The sequence below is a fragment of the Tachypleus tridentatus genome, chromosome 12 (assembly GCF_004210375.1).
Source record: "Tachypleus tridentatus isolate NWPU-2018 chromosome 12, ASM421037v1, whole genome shotgun sequence".
NCBI classification, from domain to species: Eukaryota; Metazoa; Arthropoda; class Merostomata; order Xiphosura; family Limulidae; genus Tachypleus; species Tachypleus tridentatus.
This window is the reverse complement of record NC_134836.1, coordinates 96,619,466-96,642,696: the sequence shown is the minus strand read 5'-3', so window position 1 is coordinate 96,642,696 and position 23,231 is coordinate 96,619,466. Positions and strand designations below refer to the sequence as shown.

The 23,231-nt window shown below is 33.3% G+C and overlaps 1 protein-coding gene across 1 annotated transcript in view; it reads left to right on the top strand.

Moving 5' to 3' along the window:
• Positions 1-23,231, top strand: part of LOC143234082 (uncharacterized) — a 170,902-nt gene that overhangs the window by 128,618 nt on the left and 19,053 nt on the right. The window contains exons 3-6 of the mRNA XM_076471137.1: positions 1,172-5,164; positions 8,590-8,673; positions 8,894-9,076; positions 15,400-15,495. Of these exons, the coding sequence (XP_076327252.1) occupies positions 1,172-5,164; positions 8,590-8,673; positions 8,894-9,076; positions 15,400-15,495 (4,356 nt within the window). The remainder of the gene's footprint in view (positions 1-1,171; positions 5,165-8,589; positions 8,674-8,893; positions 9,077-15,399; positions 15,496-23,231) is intronic.

The following is a 23,231-nucleotide window of genomic DNA, read 5'->3' as shown; positions in this document are numbered from 1 at the left end:
ATATTTGTAATGGCTTTTTAAACTTTCATTACAAATTAGTTATGTATTATTAAACGTTAATTTCAACTATAGCATTACTTTTTTAAAACGTCCAGTAGGTAGCTTGCCAGGATTAGAGGTGAAATAAAATATTTATTTCTTTATTTAAAGAGATAAGTGTAGCTGGAAAATATAAGAAACAACAATTGAGTTTGCATCTTTGTAGAGGAAAAAGTGCAGGGTTCTAGAAATGTTGACTGTAATTTTTATTAGTAAAGTTTTTATATTAAGATAATATTTTTAAAAGATTTACTACAGCTAACAGCATTTATCTACACAATCACATTTATTTTCTTTACCAATCCTGTTTGATTTTTTAGTTCTATTTTTAGTAAAACTTTGTGAATAGTGATAAAAGACGAGTACACGAGTAATTTGTTTCTTTATAATGAGAATTTCCTTTGAAGAAATTAAAGTGTTTACTTTTGAAGCTGTTGAAATTGCTATTCGTTTTTGTCTGTAATGTTACTTTTACGTTTTACTTTACAACGACACTTACTAATGAATTTTAAAAACATAAAATTTCTCTGATAAAAATAAAATTTTAAAGAAATATTCAATTTTCTGACTGAAAAACTGCACTTAAATTCACAATCAGCCAAACGAGCAACACGTGTTCAACATTAATGATGCCTATTTATTTCCATAATCTGTTAATTGCAACATACTGTGTTTCTTAATAATAGAATAAGTTAATATTACTTATAAGAGTTTAGTTGAAAATCTTCTTTAAGCTTTCTTGCAAGTAAAAATTTCCAAAAATATTTAACAACTTCCAAAGTTTAAGCAAATTTCCTTTGTATTATTGTATGATCCCACAGAAACAATGCGATGGTAATTAATTAATAAACTTCAACCAAGAGAAACTAGTGAAAGTAAAGAGTTAATGTACATAGAATTTTTATTGAATATATAAAACATTTCTAATATTATTTTATTATATGTTCCATTTTGTTAAAATTCATTTAAACGTTAATTTTTCTTAAACCTTTCCACATAACAATTTGAGGAATTTCCAGTAGAATAAAGTAAAATGGAAAACATAACTACATAACTAAATCTTAAAATGTTTGCTTATTTTGTGTTAGAACGTTTTGTCGCTGTATACAGTAATTTTTATTTCATCTTACAGTATGTTCTTTGGGAAATTCAAGACTAACTCTTTGTTCCCGAGATACTCCAGTATCTTTCAAATCGGCTTCGTTTGATCTAGTAGATGAAAGTATACAAGTAGATCTTTCAGCAGACACTATTACGTATGATTCAGATGATGAAATGATAAAGAAAAAAAGAATGTTTCTTCGCAACAAAAAAGGACATCCTATTTATTCTAGAGAAGATATCAAAGAGCAGTACTGCATCACTAAGAAAGAACTGGAAGTATTGGAAAATGCCAAAGCAAGTCGTTTATTTGGTTGTTTAGCAGGACAGTCAAGTATTTTCTGTGGTAGTAGCTCATCCATATTTTCTTGCATGGTGAAAAAAAGGCCTTCGAGTAAGAACAATTTTAACAAATCTTTACCTTTCTTGAGACCTAGTTCTTGGACAAATTATCATACTGAAAATCGCTCTGATCTTAGTAGGACCAAAGAGGAAAAAACTTTCAGTGGCACTGGGAATTTCTCTGATGAGGACGAATTTGTAAAGACAGGTTTTCGTCGGAGACCTAAATCCTTTTGTCCATCAGACTCCAAATTTCGGTTGTCATTGCAAGATGCCGAGAGTGAAGGCACAAAAAATCAGTTAAACGGCCCAGGTTTCGAGAAGTCAGAGAATCAGTTGAGTTCTAGTCGTTTTAGTGTAAATAGTGAATTTGTTTCTGGAGGGCTGGGTTTTACCAGGCCGTCACAGTTACAACTGGGAAACAAAGTCAGATCTTCCTTTACGCCAAGCCAAAGCGTAGATGCTCTGAACGAAAACTCTGAAAAGAAACAAGATGTTTATTACTCTGGATTGGAAAAGAGGACTTCAAAAACTCCTGATTTTTCTCTGGATGAGCGTAAGCAGAAACATGTTAGTTTTGAATCGGCTTCTTTGGTGCGCAGTAATACTATTGGTGAACTAAAAATGTTAGACACAGGAATCACGTCCTTTTCTACAGTAACAGGTGCTCAAAGAAAGAGTTCTTCTCATTTAGAACAAAATAGGTCACACGAACGTCTTTTAGACACGTCTTTGAAGTCTCCAGTTGAATCACTGGACCGTTATCCGAGGGAAGATAAATCATCAAACAGCCAGTCATCACAGACTGACACAGAAGGCGGGATCAGAAACTATTTCTTATCAAGACAAAAGAAAGCTCCCAAGAAGACACAAGCAACGCAAACTGAAAGTTCAGTTAATATTTCTTTTACTATTCCTGCGTATTTAACTTTATCTCCTCGCGCAACTGCTCCAACTAAACAACTGCACCACGGACATCGTTATAATAATGCAAGTTTACTGGATAAAACTCATTTGTCTTGTGATAAGCTTGATAAAGGCGACAGCGAGGAGGAATTATTAGAGGTTGACTTAGTTACAAAGCAGCATCGCACTATTTTTACCACCAAACAGAAGAGTATTCAGGTAGAGGAAGCGATGGAAGTAGAAAGTGAAGATGAAATCATTGTATCATTTGAGCCCAATTCTCCTAAGAAGAACACAGAAAAAAACAGAAGTTCAAGCGATATGCTAAATGTTACAAAACGTCCCGAAACGTTATTTCGTAAACTATCCCTTGATAATACAAAGATCGATTCTCTGAAACAATTTTATGAACCAATTGAAAATCTTGTTCAACAACTATATCCTAGTCAGAGGAAACGTCGTAGCTCACTACTGCATTCTATGGGGAAATACTCGATGGAAATAGAAGTTTCTACAGTTGACGATGAAGAGGAAAAACAAAAGAGGTTGGAAATATCGGAAAAAAATGAATTAAACACGGACACACTTCTTACAAGTTGTCCTAAAGATATACAAAAGGAAATATCAGAAAGTCACGTTGTTACTTCAGAGGCAGTTTCCATATCTGATAAACTGAAAACAAACGCTACTGGGAAGATGACAGAAGAACGCAATGTTAATAATGAATCTAGTCCTGACAACCAGACATCTTCAATAAAATCCAACTCAGGACAGAGTGAAGACTCCTTAACTGTAACAACAGAGGCTGTTTTACAAAGTGAAGGTTCATCTCCACAAACTGCTAATAGTGTTTCCACAATTACACTGGATGAATATTCCTACGAATGTGATGGTGTCACTACAAATGTTGAAATACATTCACTTCAGAAAGGCACAAACTCTCCTGATAGCGAATCTTCCAGCAGCCATTTCACTGAACAAGAAACATCTCATAGTGAGATGTCAACCAGCAGTTCAAATTTTGCTATCAGGAGTGAGTTGTCAAACAAAAGTGAAACAGAATGTGAAGAAATCAGTGAAAGTTCAGAGTATGTTACAGCAACTGAACATTCGAACCAGGAGAGAGGGAATCGTGAGGAAGAGTTTGTGAAACTAATGACTCAGAATAACAACAATGATGAGAACCGTAATAACTTTGAATCAACCTCTCCATTACTTAGTGCTTTCACTTCACTATCTTCAAAAAGTGGTCAAATCAAATCATCTTCTTCGTCTTCTCACAGTCATGGAATAAGAGGTAAAAAAGATTTTAAATCATTGAATGGAACTGAAAAACCTGAACGAGTTTTTATGTACCCCTCAATACCCACTGAAGCAACCAAACGGTTTTTTTCTAACAGTTATTCGAGACGTTCTGACACTTTCGAGTCTTCAGAAGAATCAACAAAAAAAGAATTTGTTAGTTCTGACTCAGAACTTGGAGAAATTCCAGAAATACCTATGTATGAAACAGCATTAGTCGAAGAAATAGATAATGCTGGTGACGTTACTCCTGTTCCAGAACCTTCTCCAGAACCATCTAGTATGCAAGATCCAACAACTGTTATTGAAAATAGAAGTGATGGAACGTCAGGAGACTTAGTGGAATCGTTACACGATTCTCTAGGATGCCTGAAAGAAAATATGACTGACTCTGATTCAGAGGAAATTGAACTAAAACCTGCACAAGAATCAAAGAACGAAATATTTGATAACATGAATAAAGAAAACATAAAAACTGCTGAAGAGTTCCCATTAAATGGGAACTTCACAAGAAATGAAGGTAGTATCTGTGACCAAACAATCACAAAGCTTATGATGAGTGACGTTTCGAATAAAGTGGATGAGGTATCAAACCAGCTTTCTCGTCAAAATGTGGATAAACTTTCATCTTCTTCAGAATGCGTTCTTTCTGAAACAACTACGCCGAGTGTTGACAGCAGCACGTCTGGAAGTTTCATGCTGGACAGCAGTGTTGACCAGAGAGAAGAAATAGATATGAAGCTGATGAAAAAACTTGAAGATTACAGCGAGGTCGTTGAAGATTTAGCTCAAATAAATCGGTTTGATAAGTATCATTATGGATCGAACCGTGATATCACAAAAAGTGGAATTTCTCAGACTAAAAGTTCCGAAAGCATAGCGACAGACACGCCGTCAGAGGTAATGTCGAGTGCGACTGAGTCTCCTGCTGCGGCAGACAACCAGAGCTCCCACTCTAACTCTACTAGTTATTCTCGGGAAAACGAAGGAGCCATACCAAAACAAAAGGATCTCTCTCAAAAACACTTTTTTACGCATCAGGACATCACAACATTTCGTCAAAGAGACAGAGAAAAGGCGCGGCGCTCTGCTGTAACACCAACAGGCTCTTGTATTCATCACTGTGTAATGCTGGATGAACAACGAAAGAGATGTCCTGTTTCTAAACTACACTTGTGCGTTAGAAAAGTTGGTCTAAGGGATGATTTTCGCCGATATACGTGCAACTGTTGTGGAGATAAGATCAATCTACATGATCAAGTTTCAACACCATCTGGTGGCTGTGAAAGGCAATTCTGGGAACCAACTTCAATACACGATGTCCAGCCTACAATTCGTCATGCTCCAAACAAAGAAAGACCAAAATCTACAGTAAGTGAATATTATGGAAGATCAGTACCTCGTTATTCTTGCCAGCCACGTTGGGGTGACACTGGTGGAAGTCTAGAAAAGGAAGATGAAGAGGAAGATGCTGGTAGAGTTTCAGAATTAATTATTTTAAACCTTATGTAAGAACGACATTAAGCTCTATACCATGCTTCTAATTACATATAAATAGAGGTTACCTAAAATAAACGGTGATTTGTTTGTTTATTTTTGAATTTCGCGCCAAGGTATCCTAACTCACTAATACACTTGAGGATTAGAAATCTGGTTTGAATTTTGCGCAAAGCTACACGAGGTCTATCTGCGCTAGCCGTCCCTAATTTAGCAGTGTAAGACTAGAGGGAAGGCAGCTATTCATCACCGCCCACCGCCAACTCTTGGGCTACTCTTTTATCAAAGAATAGTGGGATTGATCACATTATAACGCCCCCACGGCTGAAAGGTCGAGCATGTCTGGTGCGATGGGGATTCGAACCCGCGACCCTCAGATTACGAGTCGAACGCCTTAATCCACCTGGCCATGCCGGGCCGAAGCAGTATTGAAATCCAAAGAATTGTCGATTAAATATTAACTTGTGAAACTGGCTTGAGTTATTTTGAGTTTCATTTTTCGTTCGATTATTCCAAGAAAATTTGTTTGATCATTTTGTAGACAAACTGTAATAAGAAGATCTAACAAACTACAGCACGTGCACAACACTTTTTGTGAGAAAAATGTAATAAAAACCATGAAAAATTCAGGTAATTAAACGGTGAAACGCAAAACAAAGAAGTAAGCAATTTCTGAATACGAAGATTGATTCTTGACAATTACTTTAATAATCTTGAAGAATATAAACCGTAATTATAATATGCTAAATGGTAAAGCAATTACGCACTTTTCTTCTGTCATTTTTAGGACAGTCTCTGAAAAACACAGGAACAAGAAAGTCTCGGAAGAGAGCTCAGTAGCACGTTCATTTCACTAATTGTTTTTAGACCGATTTTCGAAATAATAACTTACAACCATTGTTCTCATTTGTCTGTAGTATTTTAATTTAAAACTTCGGCATTTAAACCGATAATGCATAGTTAAACAAATTGTAATAACTACAGAAATATTTTTCGCCAATAATAAGCTTATTAACACTAATAAACATTGTACATCATAAACTAATAATTTTAGTTACATTCATTTCAAAATGATTTATTGCTAATTAAGTTTCATTGGTTTATCACATTCTCTAGTTACGACTCATAAAGATAATGTATATTAGATTGTGTCTAAACTCTACCAAGATAAACTATTTTAATATTGTTTCATTATTATGATAACATATACACTTTACATTATATGAAAATGCGAGTAATATATTGTTACAAACTGACAACTGATTGTATTCTACAGTTCCAGTCGTTGAAGAATAACCGTACTACGAGTCGTCAAAATGATATTGAAATATACGTTATGTTAATGCTTTGAAAATAAATTACTCATTACTTTGTCATAATGATAATTAATTTCAAAATACAACGCCATAACGATAACTGTAAAGTGCTAACCGTTGCATTAGTAATAAAATACTTATTATCATTATTACATAAAGTACACACCAAAAATACTTTCTTTTGGCAATTGTTTAGAACAATTACCGAAACGTTACAATTGTGGTATGACAATGATTTAACATTACAATGGAAATAAGTTACATAATACGATTAGCAGAGGCCCGTCATGGCCTGGTGGGTTAAAGCGTTCGACTCGAAATTTGAGAGGCGCGGGTTCGAATCCCGGTCGCACCAAACATGCTCGACCTTTCAGCCGTGGGGGCGTTATAGTGTTATGGTCAATCCCACTATTCGTTGGTAAAAGAGTGGCCCAAGAATTGGCGGTGGGTGGTGATGACTAGATGCCTTCCCTCTATTCTTACACTGCAAAATTAGGGACGGCTAGCGCAGATAGCCCTCGTATAGCTTTGCGTGAAATTCAAAACAAACAAACAACTGGCAGTACAATATGTTAATGATAAATAATTATATATCATTCTCACTACTATGGTATAGTAATAACAAAGTAAGTATTAGAATTATATGTACGATGTAATTATGGTATATTGTACAGTACGCATAGCAGCGTTCTTCAGTAGAACAGCGGTATGTCTACAGATTTACAACGTCAACATCCAGTGTTCGATTTCCGCGTCGGAAGCAACAAACACCCCAATGTGGCTTTGCTATAAAGCAAACAAGTAATTACTAGTACGATCCGGTAGTATATACTAATATAACACTAATTCATTCTGTACAACCACTGCAGAATTTGTCAACAAAATTAGACTATAGATATATCAGATTTTTTCTTCACAAGTAGCACCTACCGAAGTGATATATTTTGAGCTTCAACTTAACATATCTTTGTGCCATTATTTTCACAAATTCTGGGCTCGTTAAACATGACTTACGACTTTTAAAAATCTCACCTAAAATTTGGAGCAGCGGCTTTATTATATGAGTAAGAGACTTACCTCATTATTTGATTGGTGTAGACAAAAGAGTCAATGGTGGGCGCTATTGAGTCGCCCTCTACTTATCGTCTAGAAATTAAGGACGGCTATCGCAGTTTGCCCTTGCATAGGTTAGTGCAAATGCCCTAAAGAAACAAAAACCAAAAACAGAAAAATATTATTTAATATTAAATCGACTAAGTTATGAGTATATCAACTAACAAGACTCATAAGTAAAACAGAAATATTTTCAAATATCTTGAACAAGTGAAGAAGAAACTTAAAGCATAAGGCTTATGTAAGATCTCGAATTAGTAAACAAAAAATGAACATAAAACGTTTGACTTAATCATCATACATCTATCAAAATATTAAAATATAATGTATTATAAAATATAATATAATATAATAAAATACAATATAATATATAAATATAATACAGTATAAAATATAATATAATATAATAAATAATATAATATAATATAATATAATATAATATAGTATAAAATATAATATAAATATAATATAATATAATATAATATAATATAATATAATATAATACAATATAAAATATAATATAAATATAATATAAAATATTATTAACATTGAAAATATTTAAAAATATCTATCGTTGAATCATTTAATTAGAATGCAAGTCTAAAGTCTTGGAGAAGCCAGTAAAAAGGTAACTCTAAAATATTTTAATTATCTAAAACAAAACTAAAATTCTAAATTTACTAGTGCTTTCAATAACCCAAGAAAGTGATGAGTAACGTGCGAAGTTTCCACGAAATGAGTGATGCCAGTAATACGCTAATAACTTTAACGTAATTATTTCTACGTAAAATAATTTATTTTAAGTATTCTGTTTTTGAATTATTTATAATAAGAGCCGATGTCTGTGTTGTATAGTCTAGCTGTATGTCTTAAATGACGTAAACTACAAGTCGAAGATAATTCGTTTAAAATGGCATGCGTATGTTAAAACGTACATGTTTCGTAACGCTTGTTAATTTCAATTTGTTTTCAGGGCTCCATCTGGACAGCTATTGCTCTAACTTTTGGATTTACGTCGGTCCAAAAGAAGAATTAGCTGTTTGGAATCAGAACAATGGTGAGTTTCTGATGTAAGGTGTACTGTAAAGAATTAGATCAGTATAATATGGTGAACTTGTGTTAACGAATTTAACTTAGTTTAACAGAGTTATAATTATTGTTGTCTTTTAATGGTACCGATACGTAATTCGAAATTAATTTTAATTGTGTTACATTTATTTGTTTTAAATCAGAAAAAAGTTTTTAATTTTCACTTCTGTTTTCTTTATACACAAAAGACGAGTGTGTGGAGTCAGTCTCGTCTATGTCAACTAGTAAACCACCTCTACAGCGTTCTGAATCCAATGAATCCACTCTGTCTGAGCGAGAATTTCGGAAGCAATACAAAGCTGTTACCCATCGTATGATCCATCGAAAGTCTAGCATGGAGCTTTACAAACGAATATCCAATCGCAAACTAGGTTAGGAAAACAGTTTCTATTTTCGTCTCTTTATATATATGCATGGAATCTATTATGTTTTACATTTGTGTGTTATATGGGAAGTTAGCCTAAAAAAACTTCTTTAGAAATATTGTATGATTAAAAAATGGAATGTGACTTTATTGAGAAAAGTTTGGTTTTATTCCTTGCTTAGAAACAATCATATAAAACATACTGTATTAAATAGGGACTTCGTCCAACAAATACAGGTTGAATATGTTGTGTTAAAACGATTTTTATTTTGGAAATACGTAAGTTATGTGGCAACCATAGCCGAAGTAAAGTATTAATAAAACGGAATGTATCAGAACTACATTTCGATATTGTTTGAAATTTCGTAGATATTTTGATTCCATCCAAAACTGATCACTTTCTGGAAGGATACGTAACAGCTCTTTCTGACACAAAATATTCATACACCCTTATCTTAAAAAAAACGTTCAGATTGAGAATGTAGATTTTCCAAGATGGAGGTATTCTTTGTAGTTAGTTATATTGGGAAACGAAGAATATGGATCGTCTTTGCGAAACAAGAACATCAAGATAAAGACATGCTAGAAGTCTTATCCCAGCTGTAACAAGAAAAATTCATTGTATCGTAACAGGTGAGAATTAACAAATACAAAGGTCGTTTTAAAATGACAGCACACAACATAAATATGAAGGACAACTGTCTGAAAATGTAACAAACAGGATATGTGTTAATCGAGATAAGGCTTCCAGTAAAACTTCTCATTCAACTATTCTTTAAACAGCTGGAGACTTTTAATAAATATTCTTGTTACTCAAAATGACGGCACGCTGGAAACTCACTTATGGGTTTTTGTGTGGTCGAACCGTTGAAATGAGTGCTGGGAAACCATTGTTCCTGCACACTGGATACATTATAGTAAACATGCAGAGAAGAACAGTATGCTATAGATATGATAGCTTTACGATTGAACTTTCTGTAATGGTTATTACGTTATAATGATGTTATCCAAAGGCATCCTTCTCAGAGTATAAGTTACGACTAGGAGTTGGTAAAGATCTTAAGTCGCTTTAGCATAAAATAGGCAACTCTCTATACAATATTTTTGTTTACGCTTATGTGAATACGAACCCTTTCAGAATATTTTCTCGTAATATTGAAAATACCTTTAATAAGAAAACAATAATTAGTCATTAACTAGATTATGAAGAAAATAACTGTTGAAAACTTAGTGGAAAACAAAAAACCAGAACACATCGCTATAAAATACCTAGATTAAAAGTATCATGTCATGTTAAAGGAAATATATACGTTTACAGTTAGTAACTTGTTTCGCAAACACTGGGTTTTTATGGTGCAGTGAAATCGTTCGGGGAAGACATAAAATTTGGGTCATTCGTTATACAGGAGAACCTAGAGATCTAGTATTACTTAATGTAAATTAAGCTGTTCCTGCTTACGTAGTCTGTTCAGTAGCAAAGCATTTCTACACACGTGAATAATTTAGTCGTCTCTTTTAATATATTTTTTCCAATCTGGGAAATGCAAATCGTTTGTGGTACAACTGAGTGTTTTGAAGAACCTGAGAAAACAAACGTATTTTGTCACTTAAAGAATTTGTAAATGCTTATTTCTCGGATTTATAAGGATTAGAGAGATTGTTGAGTAGGCTAGGTACATAATCAAATGACATGATAAAAGTCACAAGTTGATTCAAAATAGTTTTTGAACTGGAGTTAAAATCCTCATGTGAGTTATCATGGCGACCATCAGGTACAGGTTTTTCTCTTATATATACGATAGACTTAAAAATATTTCATTTGCATTGGAAAAGAAAATTTTAAGCTTTTTTTAACATGATAGGTACTTGCTTGACGGTGTTAACAAACAACTAGTAGTTATTTTCGTTTCTTCATTATAAAATAACAATAAACGTTGGCAAAAAATTAATTGTTCCTCACAATTTAACATAAATAAATAACAGTTCCTTTCTTTTTATCATTACAATATTAATATTGTCAAACGATTACGTTCCAGTCATTTCGTAATAAAATGCTAGTAAATAAGCAATTATTTTTTTATTTTAATATTACAGAGAATATAATACATATTGAAAAGCGAGTATCTATTTATTTCTTTACAATTACATATATAATAATAATTAGTAAACAAATAACTTTCATTTCACTACGATTTATACATTATGTCTATTAGCAACCAATAGACATAATGCTTAAGTAGACAAACGATAGATACAAATAGTTATTTCCAGAAACATCTGTTATGAATTAAGTAATGATAAAATTAAGTTGAATATAAATAATAAAATATCTGCTTATCACCATTATTAAAGTTTCCTTTCGTTTTAGCATCATAGGCACATTAATAAATAATTGGCGAAGTAAATAGTTTTTCTCATTTTAAGTTTATAGACGTTATGTTTATATATTAAGACGAAATATGTGTTTCTTTGCACCCTAATTCCTTTGATCCTATTGGACCAATCTCAAACAAAATTTGTACGTGAACATTATGAAATATAAAGAATGTCCTGAAGGTGTCAAAATTAACCTTAAAGCTATTTCTATTTTGTAATGTCTCTTGATTAATTTTTCTCAATGAGCCTCAAACAATCTTGACAGGTTAACGCTTGAGACAATGCTAAATATTTTAAAAGGCTTCAAGATCAAAGTATAAATGTTGCTGGATTTTTCTCAAACAATTATGCTTTTCTCATTGTCATTGTGGCCCGGACTGCCAGATGGTATAGCACTCTACCCGTAATCTGAGAGTCGAGAGTTCGAATTCCTGTCACACTAAACATACTTACCCTTTCAGCCGTGGGAGCGTTATAATGTGACGGTGAATCCCACTATCTGTTGACAAATGAATAGCCCAAGAGTTAACGGTGGGTGGTGACTAGGTACCTTTCATCTCGTCTCACACTGTTAAATTAGGGACAGCTAGCGCAGATAGCTCTCATATAGCTTTTCTCGCGAAAATAAACCAAAAACAAACAAACAGTCTCATGGTCAATGATATGTAAGGTGTTCAAGGACATTCACCTAAAAATCTTTATTTGTTGATAGACGGAAGTAAACTGCAAATGTTGTTTAGGAAGAAGTTTTGCTATAATTTTAAACGTTTGAGATAAATTTTAAGTTCAAGTTATTACTTTGAAATATATGTTTGCTGTTAAAGTCTTATAGTTTTAATTGAGTTTAAACATTCCCCGACCGATGACAAGTATTTCAATTAAGTTTAAACATTCCCTGTCCGATGACAGATATTTCAATTAAGTTTAAACATTCCCCAACCAATGTCAGGTATTTCAATTAAGTTTAAACATTTCCTGTCAGATGACAGGTATTTCAACATTCCCCAGATGACAGGTATTTCAATTAAGTTTAAACATTCCCCGTCCGATGACAGGTATTTCAATTAAGTTTAAACATTCCCCGACCAATGACAGGTATTTCAATTAAGTTTAAACATTTCCTGTAAGATGAAAGGTATTTCAATTAAGTTTAAACATTCCCCGACCGATGACAGGTATTTCAATTAAGTTTAAACATTCCCCGTTCGATGACAGGTATTTCAATTAAGTTAAACATTCCCCGATCAATGACAGGTATTTCAATTAAGCTCAAACATTCCCCGACCAATGACAGGTATTTCAATTAAGTTTAAACATTCCCTGTCCGATGACAGATATTTCAATTAAGTTTAAACATTCCCCAACCAATGTCAGGTATTTCAATTAAGTTTAAACATTTCCTGTCAGATGACAGGTATTTCAATTAAGCTTAAACATTCCCTGTCAGATGACAGGTATTTCAATTAAGTTTAAACATTCCCCGTCCGATGACAGGTATTTCAATTAAGTTTAAACATTCCCCGACCAATGACAGGTATTTCAATTAAGTTTAAACATTTCCTGTAAGATGAAAGGTATTTCAATTAAGTTTAAACATTCCCCGACCGATGACAGGTATTTCAATTAAGTTTAAACATTCCCCGTTCGATGACAGGTATTTCAATTAAGTTAAACATTCCCCGATCAATGACAGGTATTTCAATTAAGCTCAAACATTCCCCGACCAATGACAGGTATTTCAATTAAGTTTAAACATTCCCTGTCCGATGACAGATATTTCAATTAAGTTTAAACATTCCCCAACCAATGTCAGGTATTTCAATTAAGTTTAAACATTCCTCGTTCGATGACAGATATTTCAGGTTGTACTAAATAAAGTTACGACAGAAAGTGTTCGTACCCCTGTGTCCCGAGTAGTTTTTTGCTTATAACTTAAAAGGTGTCACGACTAGGCTAATAGACGTGAGTTACATTATAAATATTATACTAACACACATCTACATATATTTTTATGTAAATTAAACGAAAAATAAACTGTTTATAAACAAATAACCAAAAATAAGAGAAGCAGAAAGTGTTCGTACATTTCAAAACGTTTGAAAAACTGATATTTCCGTAAAAATTTTATTTAGTTCGGCGAATAAACTACATTATACCATTCCAGAACTAGACACTGGATTCACAATTATTGGAATTTAGCCAGCAATAAATGTACTTTCGGCAATTTATCGTCGTCTCCGTCATTATCTGTTTGGTCATCATGGCGAACAGGAAACAACTGTCCAGTGATTTAAAAATCCGAATTATTGTAAAATACGAAAATATCTCTTTCCGGTATTGCTACACAACATAAAGTGCCGAAATCTACTGTTCAAAGCATAATTGCCAAGTTTAAGCTTACAGGATCAACTGCTAACCTCCCTCGTTCCGGACACCCCACCAAAATTCCAGAGAGAACCAAGAGAAAGGTTCTCAGAGAAGCTAGTAGGAACCCTCGTTTTACGCGTAATGACATACAGAAACTGGTAAGGGAAACTGGGGTTGAAGTAAGCACCTTTACAGTTACGAACATGTTACGCCTTCTGGGTTCAAACATGCCGTCTTTGTAGAACTCCATATTTAAAGCCTGTTCATTTAGAAGCACGATTGAGAAAGCATGTAGATAAACTCATTACCTATTGGAAGAGTATTTTTTGGTCAGACGAGACTAAAATAGAGCTTTACGGGCACAATGATGTTTGCTATATTTTCCGTAAGAAGGAGAACGAAATCTTCCAAAGAACACCGTCCATACAGTTAAACACGGAGGTGGCTCATCATGCTATGGGGTTCCTTCAGCTCTTCTGGTGTAGGCAGCCTTCACCGCGTCAATGGAATCATGAAAAAAGAAACGTATGCTGATATATTAGGCACTTATATCAAGAACGATGCTCAGAACTTGCGGCTTGGGCGTCGTAGGATCTTCCGGCACGACAATGACCCTAAGCACACATCTAAATATGTGCAATCCTGGTTGCAGAGAAACCATATAAGCGTTCTGGAGTTTGGCATGAGTTGAAGACCAGGGTTCATCAGCGTCATCCGAGAAACTTGCAAGAGTTGGAGGCCTTCTGTAAAGAAGAATGGAAGAAAATACCAGTCGAGTACTGTCAACGATCATGGAGGGCTATGAGGAGAGATTGCACCAAGTAATTCACCTGAAAGGCTACACAACTGACCATTAAAGTAGACGCACAACACTTTCTAGCCCTTCCTATGTTTGGTTATTTGTTTATAAACAGTTTATTTGTTGTTCAATTTTCATACCAATATAAGTAGATGTGTGTTAGTATAATATTTATAAGATACTCTACTTTCATTATCCTAATCGTGATACTTTTTTAAGTTATGAGGAAACAACTACTCACGACGTAGATGTACGAACACTTTCTGTCGTAACTGTGTAACCAAACGATTAATTATATCTTTCGTAATTTTTTATAAATTTGTTCAAACAACTATTTTTTTACTTAACCATTATTGACAAAGCAATAACTGTGAGGAAATAATAACTGGATTATTTCCTTTTAATATCATAGATGATAATCAAATGACTGTTCCTCTGTTTCTTTCTTAATAGATGCTGTCAAATAAACAACTGTTTCTTTCTATTTATCATTAAAAACATCGTAATAAGTGTTGGAAAATGAACAATTTCTTTGTTTTATTTCGTTGAAAACACGTTATTTTTTTTAAACATTATAGACAGTGATAAATATCAGTAGACAAAGAAGTGTATGTATCTTCTAATTTTTATACTATATAAATACATTGTCATAGGTTCCTTTTCTATCTACACATATATAACATCAATATTGACAAACAAGCCCTTTTTGTGATGTAAATGTAGTCTTACTTACGGAGATTTCTAAACACATATTTAAGCCTATTCTAACAATTTATGTTTATCTACAGAAGTTGACAAACAAGTAACTATCCATAGAGACAACGGAGAGTTTGGGTTTCGTATCCATGGGAGTCGCCCTGTTGTAGTTTCCGCAATTGAACAAGGTAAGTTATCTTGAGATTATTTGATAAAGATGAAGATAATCATTGTAAAATCTTAATGGATAATGTGATTTGTCACGCAATCAGTATTTTGATGACGTGACTGTTTAAAGAAGTCAAAGATTAAGTAATGTGAGACTTTAACATAACATTGCACAACAAAGTTTTTGCTTCTTGAATACTGCTGAGTGTTCTTTATAGATTTCACATCCAAATCTGCCCATCACGTACCGTTTCATCGAAATCTCCAGTTTTGCTACAATGGAAAAACGATATCAGGGCAACTGGAATCCGTCAATGCTTGCTGACTACTGTTGGACACTGCAACGTGATGCACCGAACATTGAATACAAACAAAAATCAGGAGTAAAACACTTTTAATTATGTTGAACTTAATAGCGTATTAGAAACATAAACGCAATTAAATATATTGTCGGTAAACAGTTAACTGTCTATTTCTCAGAGTTCCTATGTGATGAAGCAAAACCAAAACTATATTTGTGCATACCCACCAGGTACCTGTCACAATCAGCAAAAACATTTCAGGAAGCAAAACTTTTCAAAAATATTGTTGTGCAGTGATATCAACGACTGCATAACACTAACTATTGATGTAATTATTGACTCTCAATATATTCTGTACTCTGATAATATTAGACTATAATCTATTCAATGATTGGATACTACAAACATTTGATGTGGTCCGTCACTGGATAACACAGTGCAGTAACCAGGAATTTGATAATGTCAGCAAATATAAGGAACGTTAAAAGATGAAATAATGTCCACTGTATGTTATCCGCGATTAGTTAATGTGAACTCCTAATGTTATTCAGTAATTGGATGATATTAATTTTGAAGTAATGTGTTTAAATAACATTAAATCGTGAAGTAACTTGTGATGAAGCGATACCAGTGTTTTTATTCATTTTGCATAAAAATCGTAGCTTCAAAAAAAAGGTGAAAAGAGTAATAAAAGTTTGTGTTTCTTTTAATTTCGCGCAAAGCCAATCGAGAGCTATCTGCGTTAGCCATCCCTAATTTAGCAGTGTAAGACTAGAGGGAAGGCAGCTAGTCATCACCACCCACCGCAAACCCTTGGGCTACTTTTTTACCAACGAATAGTGGGATTGATCGTAATATTATAACGCCCTCACGGCTGAAAGGGCGTGAATGTTTGGTGTGACGGGAATTCGAACCCGTGACCCTCGGTCGAACGCCTTAACCCACCTGGCCATGACGGACCATGTAATAAAAGTTTCTTATCATAAAATTCTGCGCAAGAAAAATATTTAGGAGTCAACGTTGTTCTTAGATAATAAACGTCTAGAAAAGAGCAAAACCTAACTTTTGTGGGTTAATACTACTTTAAATCTGTTTTGTAGCAATTATAAGGAATATATATATATATATAAAGTAAATTCATAATAAAAACTAAAACTATAAACAAAATTAAAATAAGAAATAATACTATGGCTAGAAAATATTTTTAGTTACATTTTTAATTAAGCATAAACTACACAATGGGCTATCTGTGCTTTGCCCACCACGGATATCGATACCCGAATTTTAGCATTGTAAGTCCGCAGACATACCGCTGAGTCACTGGGGGGCTTCATTAAGCTTTAATGAAAATTATAATAAATCTTATTATCACTAGAAAGATGCAGAACAGCTTTAGTGGAGAGAAAAAAGTTTTATTTGCATTAGTGTTAATCACTTTAAATTTTTAAAGGTGCTGTATATACTTTCGTTAAAATTTTAATCATACATTAAATATAAATACTGAAAGAAAATTCTTGTGTACGAAAGAACACGATGTGTAATGTTGCCACTATGTTCCTGGAGGCCCCCGCTCGTATAGCGGTAAGGCTACGGACTTACAACGCTAAAATCAGGGGTTCGATTCCCTTCGGTGGGCTTAGAAGATAACCCGATATGGTTTGCTATAAGAAAAAAACACACACACATGTTCCATGGCGCCGGAATTTCTTAATTTGGGATACCTAAGCAGATAACAATACAGTGCGATAATTTAACTTAATATGCTAGTTAACTATATTCTTTACAATACATTTTCTGCAACAAATTATTTCTACGCTACATTAACTCTAATTTCTGCTTGATATAACATGCGTTACCTCTTTCTCAAGATAAATAAATAAAAACTAAATGTATTTCACTTTGTCTGCTTATTAAAGCAGGTGATATATAGTCTACAGGATTATTACTTTTCTAAAGTACTAAGTACTTGGCTCGGCTTTAAGAATTGTGAATATTAATGTGAACAAGCTCCATTCCATAGTAAAAAGTCATAAATAAATATAATGAGTCCATATAAATTTGTTCTGAGTCCGTTAAGTTCAGGAAAATTATGAGAACCCATCAATTCATACCCTTGAGATGAATACTTTTCCAACAGGTAACACCTCTATTCAAATTTGTTCAGTGTTATATCCGCATTTATTTCTGTTATGGTTGTTATTAGTCAGTTTTCTTATTTCACGAACGTCTGTGTGTGTTTTCTAAGAACAAAGCCACATTGGGCTATCTGTTGAGTCCAAAGAGATTCAAGTACGTTTGTGCTGCATAAGTAAATTGTATGTCACCAAATATATTTTAAACAAGTGTTATTTTTTTGCTTACGACGACTGTTAGAGACAACAAACTTTGTTGAATATGAAAACTCTCTGTTGCTAACATTCTGCAAAAAATTTATCATATAATTTTCTTTGTCGCTCAGTACATAATTCTGAGTGTTCGTAATATGAAAAAACATAATGTTATCCTTAAATATGGGTAAGTGCTTGTATTGAATATTCACACACCATTTATTGTAAAAAAGGCAGGTTTGTGAAATACGAAACATAATTTATTACGAGACGAGAAGAACCACAAAATCCCGTCAAATCATGCTCTTGAGGTAATTTCTTTTTAACAAATAACATTTTGTTAGAATTTTTTAAAGAGTTATATCGAAATTAACGTCTATTATGCTTCGTACCAATCAGTTTCTCTATTTCATGTACTTATTATTTTAGACAATATGTTGTATGTTCGTTTGTTTTTTCGAATTTCGCGCAAAGCTATTCGAGGGCTATCTGCGCTAGATAGTGTAAAACTAGAGGGAAGGCAGCTAGTCATCACCACCCGCCGCCAACTCTTGGGATACTCTTTTACCAACAGATAGTGGGATTGACCGTCACATTATAACGCCCACACGGCTGAAAGGGCGAGTATGTTACATACGACCGGAATTCGAACCCGCGACCATCGAATTACGAGTCGAACGCCTTAACCAACCTCGCCATGCTAAGCAACAATAGGTTGTAATAAAATCATTCTTAAAAGTTTTGATTGGAAATAAGATTTTGTTTGACTATCAGGGCACCACACATTGTTACTATGTTAAGGAAATGAGTTTCAAATACATGCAGGTTTTACCAAACTCATGCGTTCGGTAACGAATGACATACAACTGATAAGCTATTTTTTATTCCTTTGAAATATAAAAAAGTACTAGCATTAACAAAATCTGTAAGTGGAAAACAAATGAAATAAAATCTATTCAAAAGTGAATGGTAACAAGTATTTGCAAAGATAAAAAAAATAACATTTTGTTGGGGTGTAAAAAAATAAACATTTGAAACACTGTAAAAAAAGCAAATTTGACTTGAACTGAAAAACCATTATAAGATAAAAGAACCTTTTAAATAACATAAAACAAATAATGGTAAGATAAAATAAAAACAAAAACGCAATAGAGACAATTTAAAGTAAGAAACTGCTAAACGAACTGATAAACAAAAGTGCATGAGATAAACTATTAAACCTTCAAAAAACCTTTAGAGAGCTGAAGATGAAGAAGTGGTGCTTTTAAATGAGACACTTCTTGGAAAAAAGATCATTTTATTATTTCACGAAAAATAAAATAAATATCAAGTAAGATAATTGTAGGTGAAACGGAAATCAGTAAATTATTGTTGAATTTCGTTATTTGTATAAAATTATCACATGGGGTAATGTCAAATTTCCATTTCAATCCTATGAATATTTATTATTGACTTCTTTGTTTGTTTTTACAATTTCGCACAAAGCTACTCGAGGGCTATCTGCGCTAGCCGTCCCTAATTTAGCAGTATAAGACTAAAGGGAAGGCAGCTAGTCATCACCACCCACCGCCGCCAACTCTTGGGCTACTCTTTCACTAATGAATAGTGGGATTGACTGTCACATTATAACGCCCGCAAGATTGAAAGGGCGAGCATATTTGGTATGACGAGGATTCGAACCCGCGACCCTCAGATTACGAGTCGAACGCCTTAACCCACCGGCCATGCTGGGCCTATAATTGACTTTTAGTATGAATATTTTGTAACATTATTGTAAATATATTTCAATTGGACAGTCGTAAAAAAATGAAATGAAAATAGCCTGCACATTTTTAAATTTTAAGGAAATTTTATTCTAATAAAATATTAAGTTTACTGTTTCAGCTAAAAATCACGCTCATTTTTATTGAGATCCTCAATAAAAGACTGTGTTCATAACAATAAAGTAAAGAAAACATAAATATTTTCTCCCCAGAAATTTGTGTTAAAGAAATTCATCTCCTAACCATTACTAATTTCTGACTCTTAATAATTAACTCTACGTCTTTGCTGAATATTTAATTGAGGGGACCTGAAAACACATATGTTTATTTATAGAACTAATAACCAATCCCTACTTCGTACTAAAATATGATGTCTTACCATTCGTGAGGAAACAGTTTACTTCTAGTTGAGGATATTAAGTATAGAAAACTTATATACATTTTGTAAGAAGAGTTTTTTAATACTTGTAGCTTCTGACGCAATATGAGTAGTACCCTCAAAATACGTACAATGAAATAATTGAGAAACATAATACTTCGCCAAATTTGATGCTTGAGCATTGGTTAATTATTGACAACATTTATTTATAAAGAAACATCACAACTGGATAACATAATACATTATATTTTCCATATATTTGTATGTATACTTTAATTTCAAAAACTAGGTTAAAAACAAACAGTGCCAAACATTTTTTTAAAATTATGTGTGACTGGTGAAATGTATCCTAACAAGAGAAGTATCTTCTATGAGGGTACACCGTCTATTATCAGTTTTAATCTATATCTCATGTGAAGAGAGGGTTCACAGTCTTCTATCAGTTTTAATCTATATCTCATGTGAAGTGAGGGCTCACAGTCTTCTATCAGATTTAATCTATATCTCATGTGAAGTGAGGGCTCACAGTCTTCTATCAGTTTTAATCTATATCTCATGTGAAGTGAGGGCTCACAGTCTTCTATCAGTTTTAATCTATATCTCATGTGAAGTGAGGGCTCACAGTCTTCTATCAGTTTTAATCTATATCTCATGTGAAGTGAGGGTACACCGTCTTCTATCAGATTTAATCTATATCTCATGTGAAGTGAGGGTACACCGTCTTCTATCAGTTTTAATCTATATCTCATGTGAAGTGAGGGTACACCGTCTTCTATCAGTTTTAATCTATATCTCATGTGAAGTGAGGGTACACCGTCTTATATCAGTTTTAATCTATATCTCATGTGAAGTGAGGGTACACCGTCTTCTATCAGTTTTAGTCTATATCTCATGTAAAGTGAGGGTACACCGTCTTATATCAGTTTTAATCTATATCTCATGTGAAGAGAGGGTATACCGTCTTATATCAGTTTTAATCTATATCTCATATGAAGTGAGGGTACACCGTCTTATATCAGTTTTAATCTATATCTCATGTGAAGTGAGGGTACACCGTCTTATATCAGTTTTAATCTATATCTCATATGAAATGAGGATACACCGTCTATTATCAGTTTTAATCTATATCTCATGTGAAGTGAGGGTTCACAGTCTTCTATCAGTTTTAATCTATATCTCATATGAAATGAGGATACACCGTCTTATATCAGTTTTAATCTATATCTCATGTGAAGTGAGGGTACACCGTCTTATATCAGTTTTATTCTATATCTCATGTGAAGTGAGGGTAAACCGTCTTATATCAGTTTTAATCTATATCTCATGTGAAGTGAGGGTACACCGTCTTATATCAGTTTTAATCTATATCTCATGTGAAGTGAGGGTACACCGTCCTATATCAGTTTTAATCTATATCTCATGTGAAGTGAGGGTACACCGTCTTATATCAGTTTTAATTTATATCTCATCTACAACTTTTGATATGGAGCTCAAACTATCAACATTCTTCACCTAAAACTGTCGAGCAGTTTATAGCCAGTTATGTGGTCTAATGAAATGTTAAAACAATGATATGAAAATAAGTATACAACTCTTCTACTGAGGTGGTAAATAAGACTTAATTCATTAATGGCCACCTACCTCCTAATCCAGTAACGTAGTCCATCAGTAACCTCTTATACTTAAATTATCAATATTTCGTCACTTCAGCTACTTCAATAAATTCTATACCATCACATTATTTGTTATTTGACGGTATAGGTAACAAATGTAACACAACAATAAAAATAAATATTAATATCTTATCTACGTGGAAACTGGTATTTTGTTACCTTTGTGTGATAACCATCCGTATGCGGTAACATTTAAATCAGTGATGCTAAAAGCCCCAGAATAGTGTGATTGCAATGAACTATTATGCAAGCAAAAAAGCGGATTTATAGGTTTATAATTATAAGAATGCTGTAGTAATTTGGAACTTCAAAGATGTTAAGATACATATTCTACCTGCCATAACAACTTTCATCGGTCTATTTAAGTTCAATTATTAATTGTTGTTTTGAATTAAGCACAAAGCTACTCAATGGGCTATCTGTGCACTGCCCACCACGGGTATCGAAACCCGATTTTTAGCGTTGTAAGTCCGCAGACATATCACTGAGCCACTGGGAAGCGAATTATTAATTAAATCATCTCTTAAAAGAGGGATTACGCGAGTATAGTTTTCTGTATGTTTTTTTTACTCTTTTTTTTTACCGAACATTGTTTGAGGTTGTATAGGTTTTTACTCTGATTTAAAACCATTGTAGAATCATACTTTATATTCATAAACATCAATAGTATGAAAATAAACCTCAATGGCACAATATACTAAAATGTATGTGAAACCTAACTGTTTAAAGTAAACCATGTTTACCCAAATTTAAACATAAAACTATTACTGTACAACATTCGAAGCGAATAACCAACAAAGACAAAAAATTCAAACAGGTGAAGAATTCAATTATACGTAAAGTACTGGCGAATGATGGGAGTTAAGATGGATCAGATGAACAGCTTTCTCCAATTATTGGATATGCTGCTTTTATGCCAACAAAATTAAAAGAAACAAAAGATACTAAAAATGCTACGTTTGTTTTTTCCGTGAGATCTCATACTTCTGCATTTGTCATACATAAAATAATAATCTGAAAGGAATTCACCTGATACCAATAATGGCTGATGTTCACTTGCTGTAAATTTGGTAAAATAGTTTTGTTGTAAAAAACAAAACAAAATAATTCATGTTCGTGACTTATTTGTTTTGGGGTTCCGTTTAATCATAGCATGAAAAGACTTGAATTTACGAACACATACAACATTATTCAAAACTTAAAAAACATATATTTTGACCATAGACGAGTGTATATTTCTATTCATCCTGAGTACAACAATACAGTTATGTGACACTTTAGTGTTATAAAAACACAAGAAAGAAATATGTAA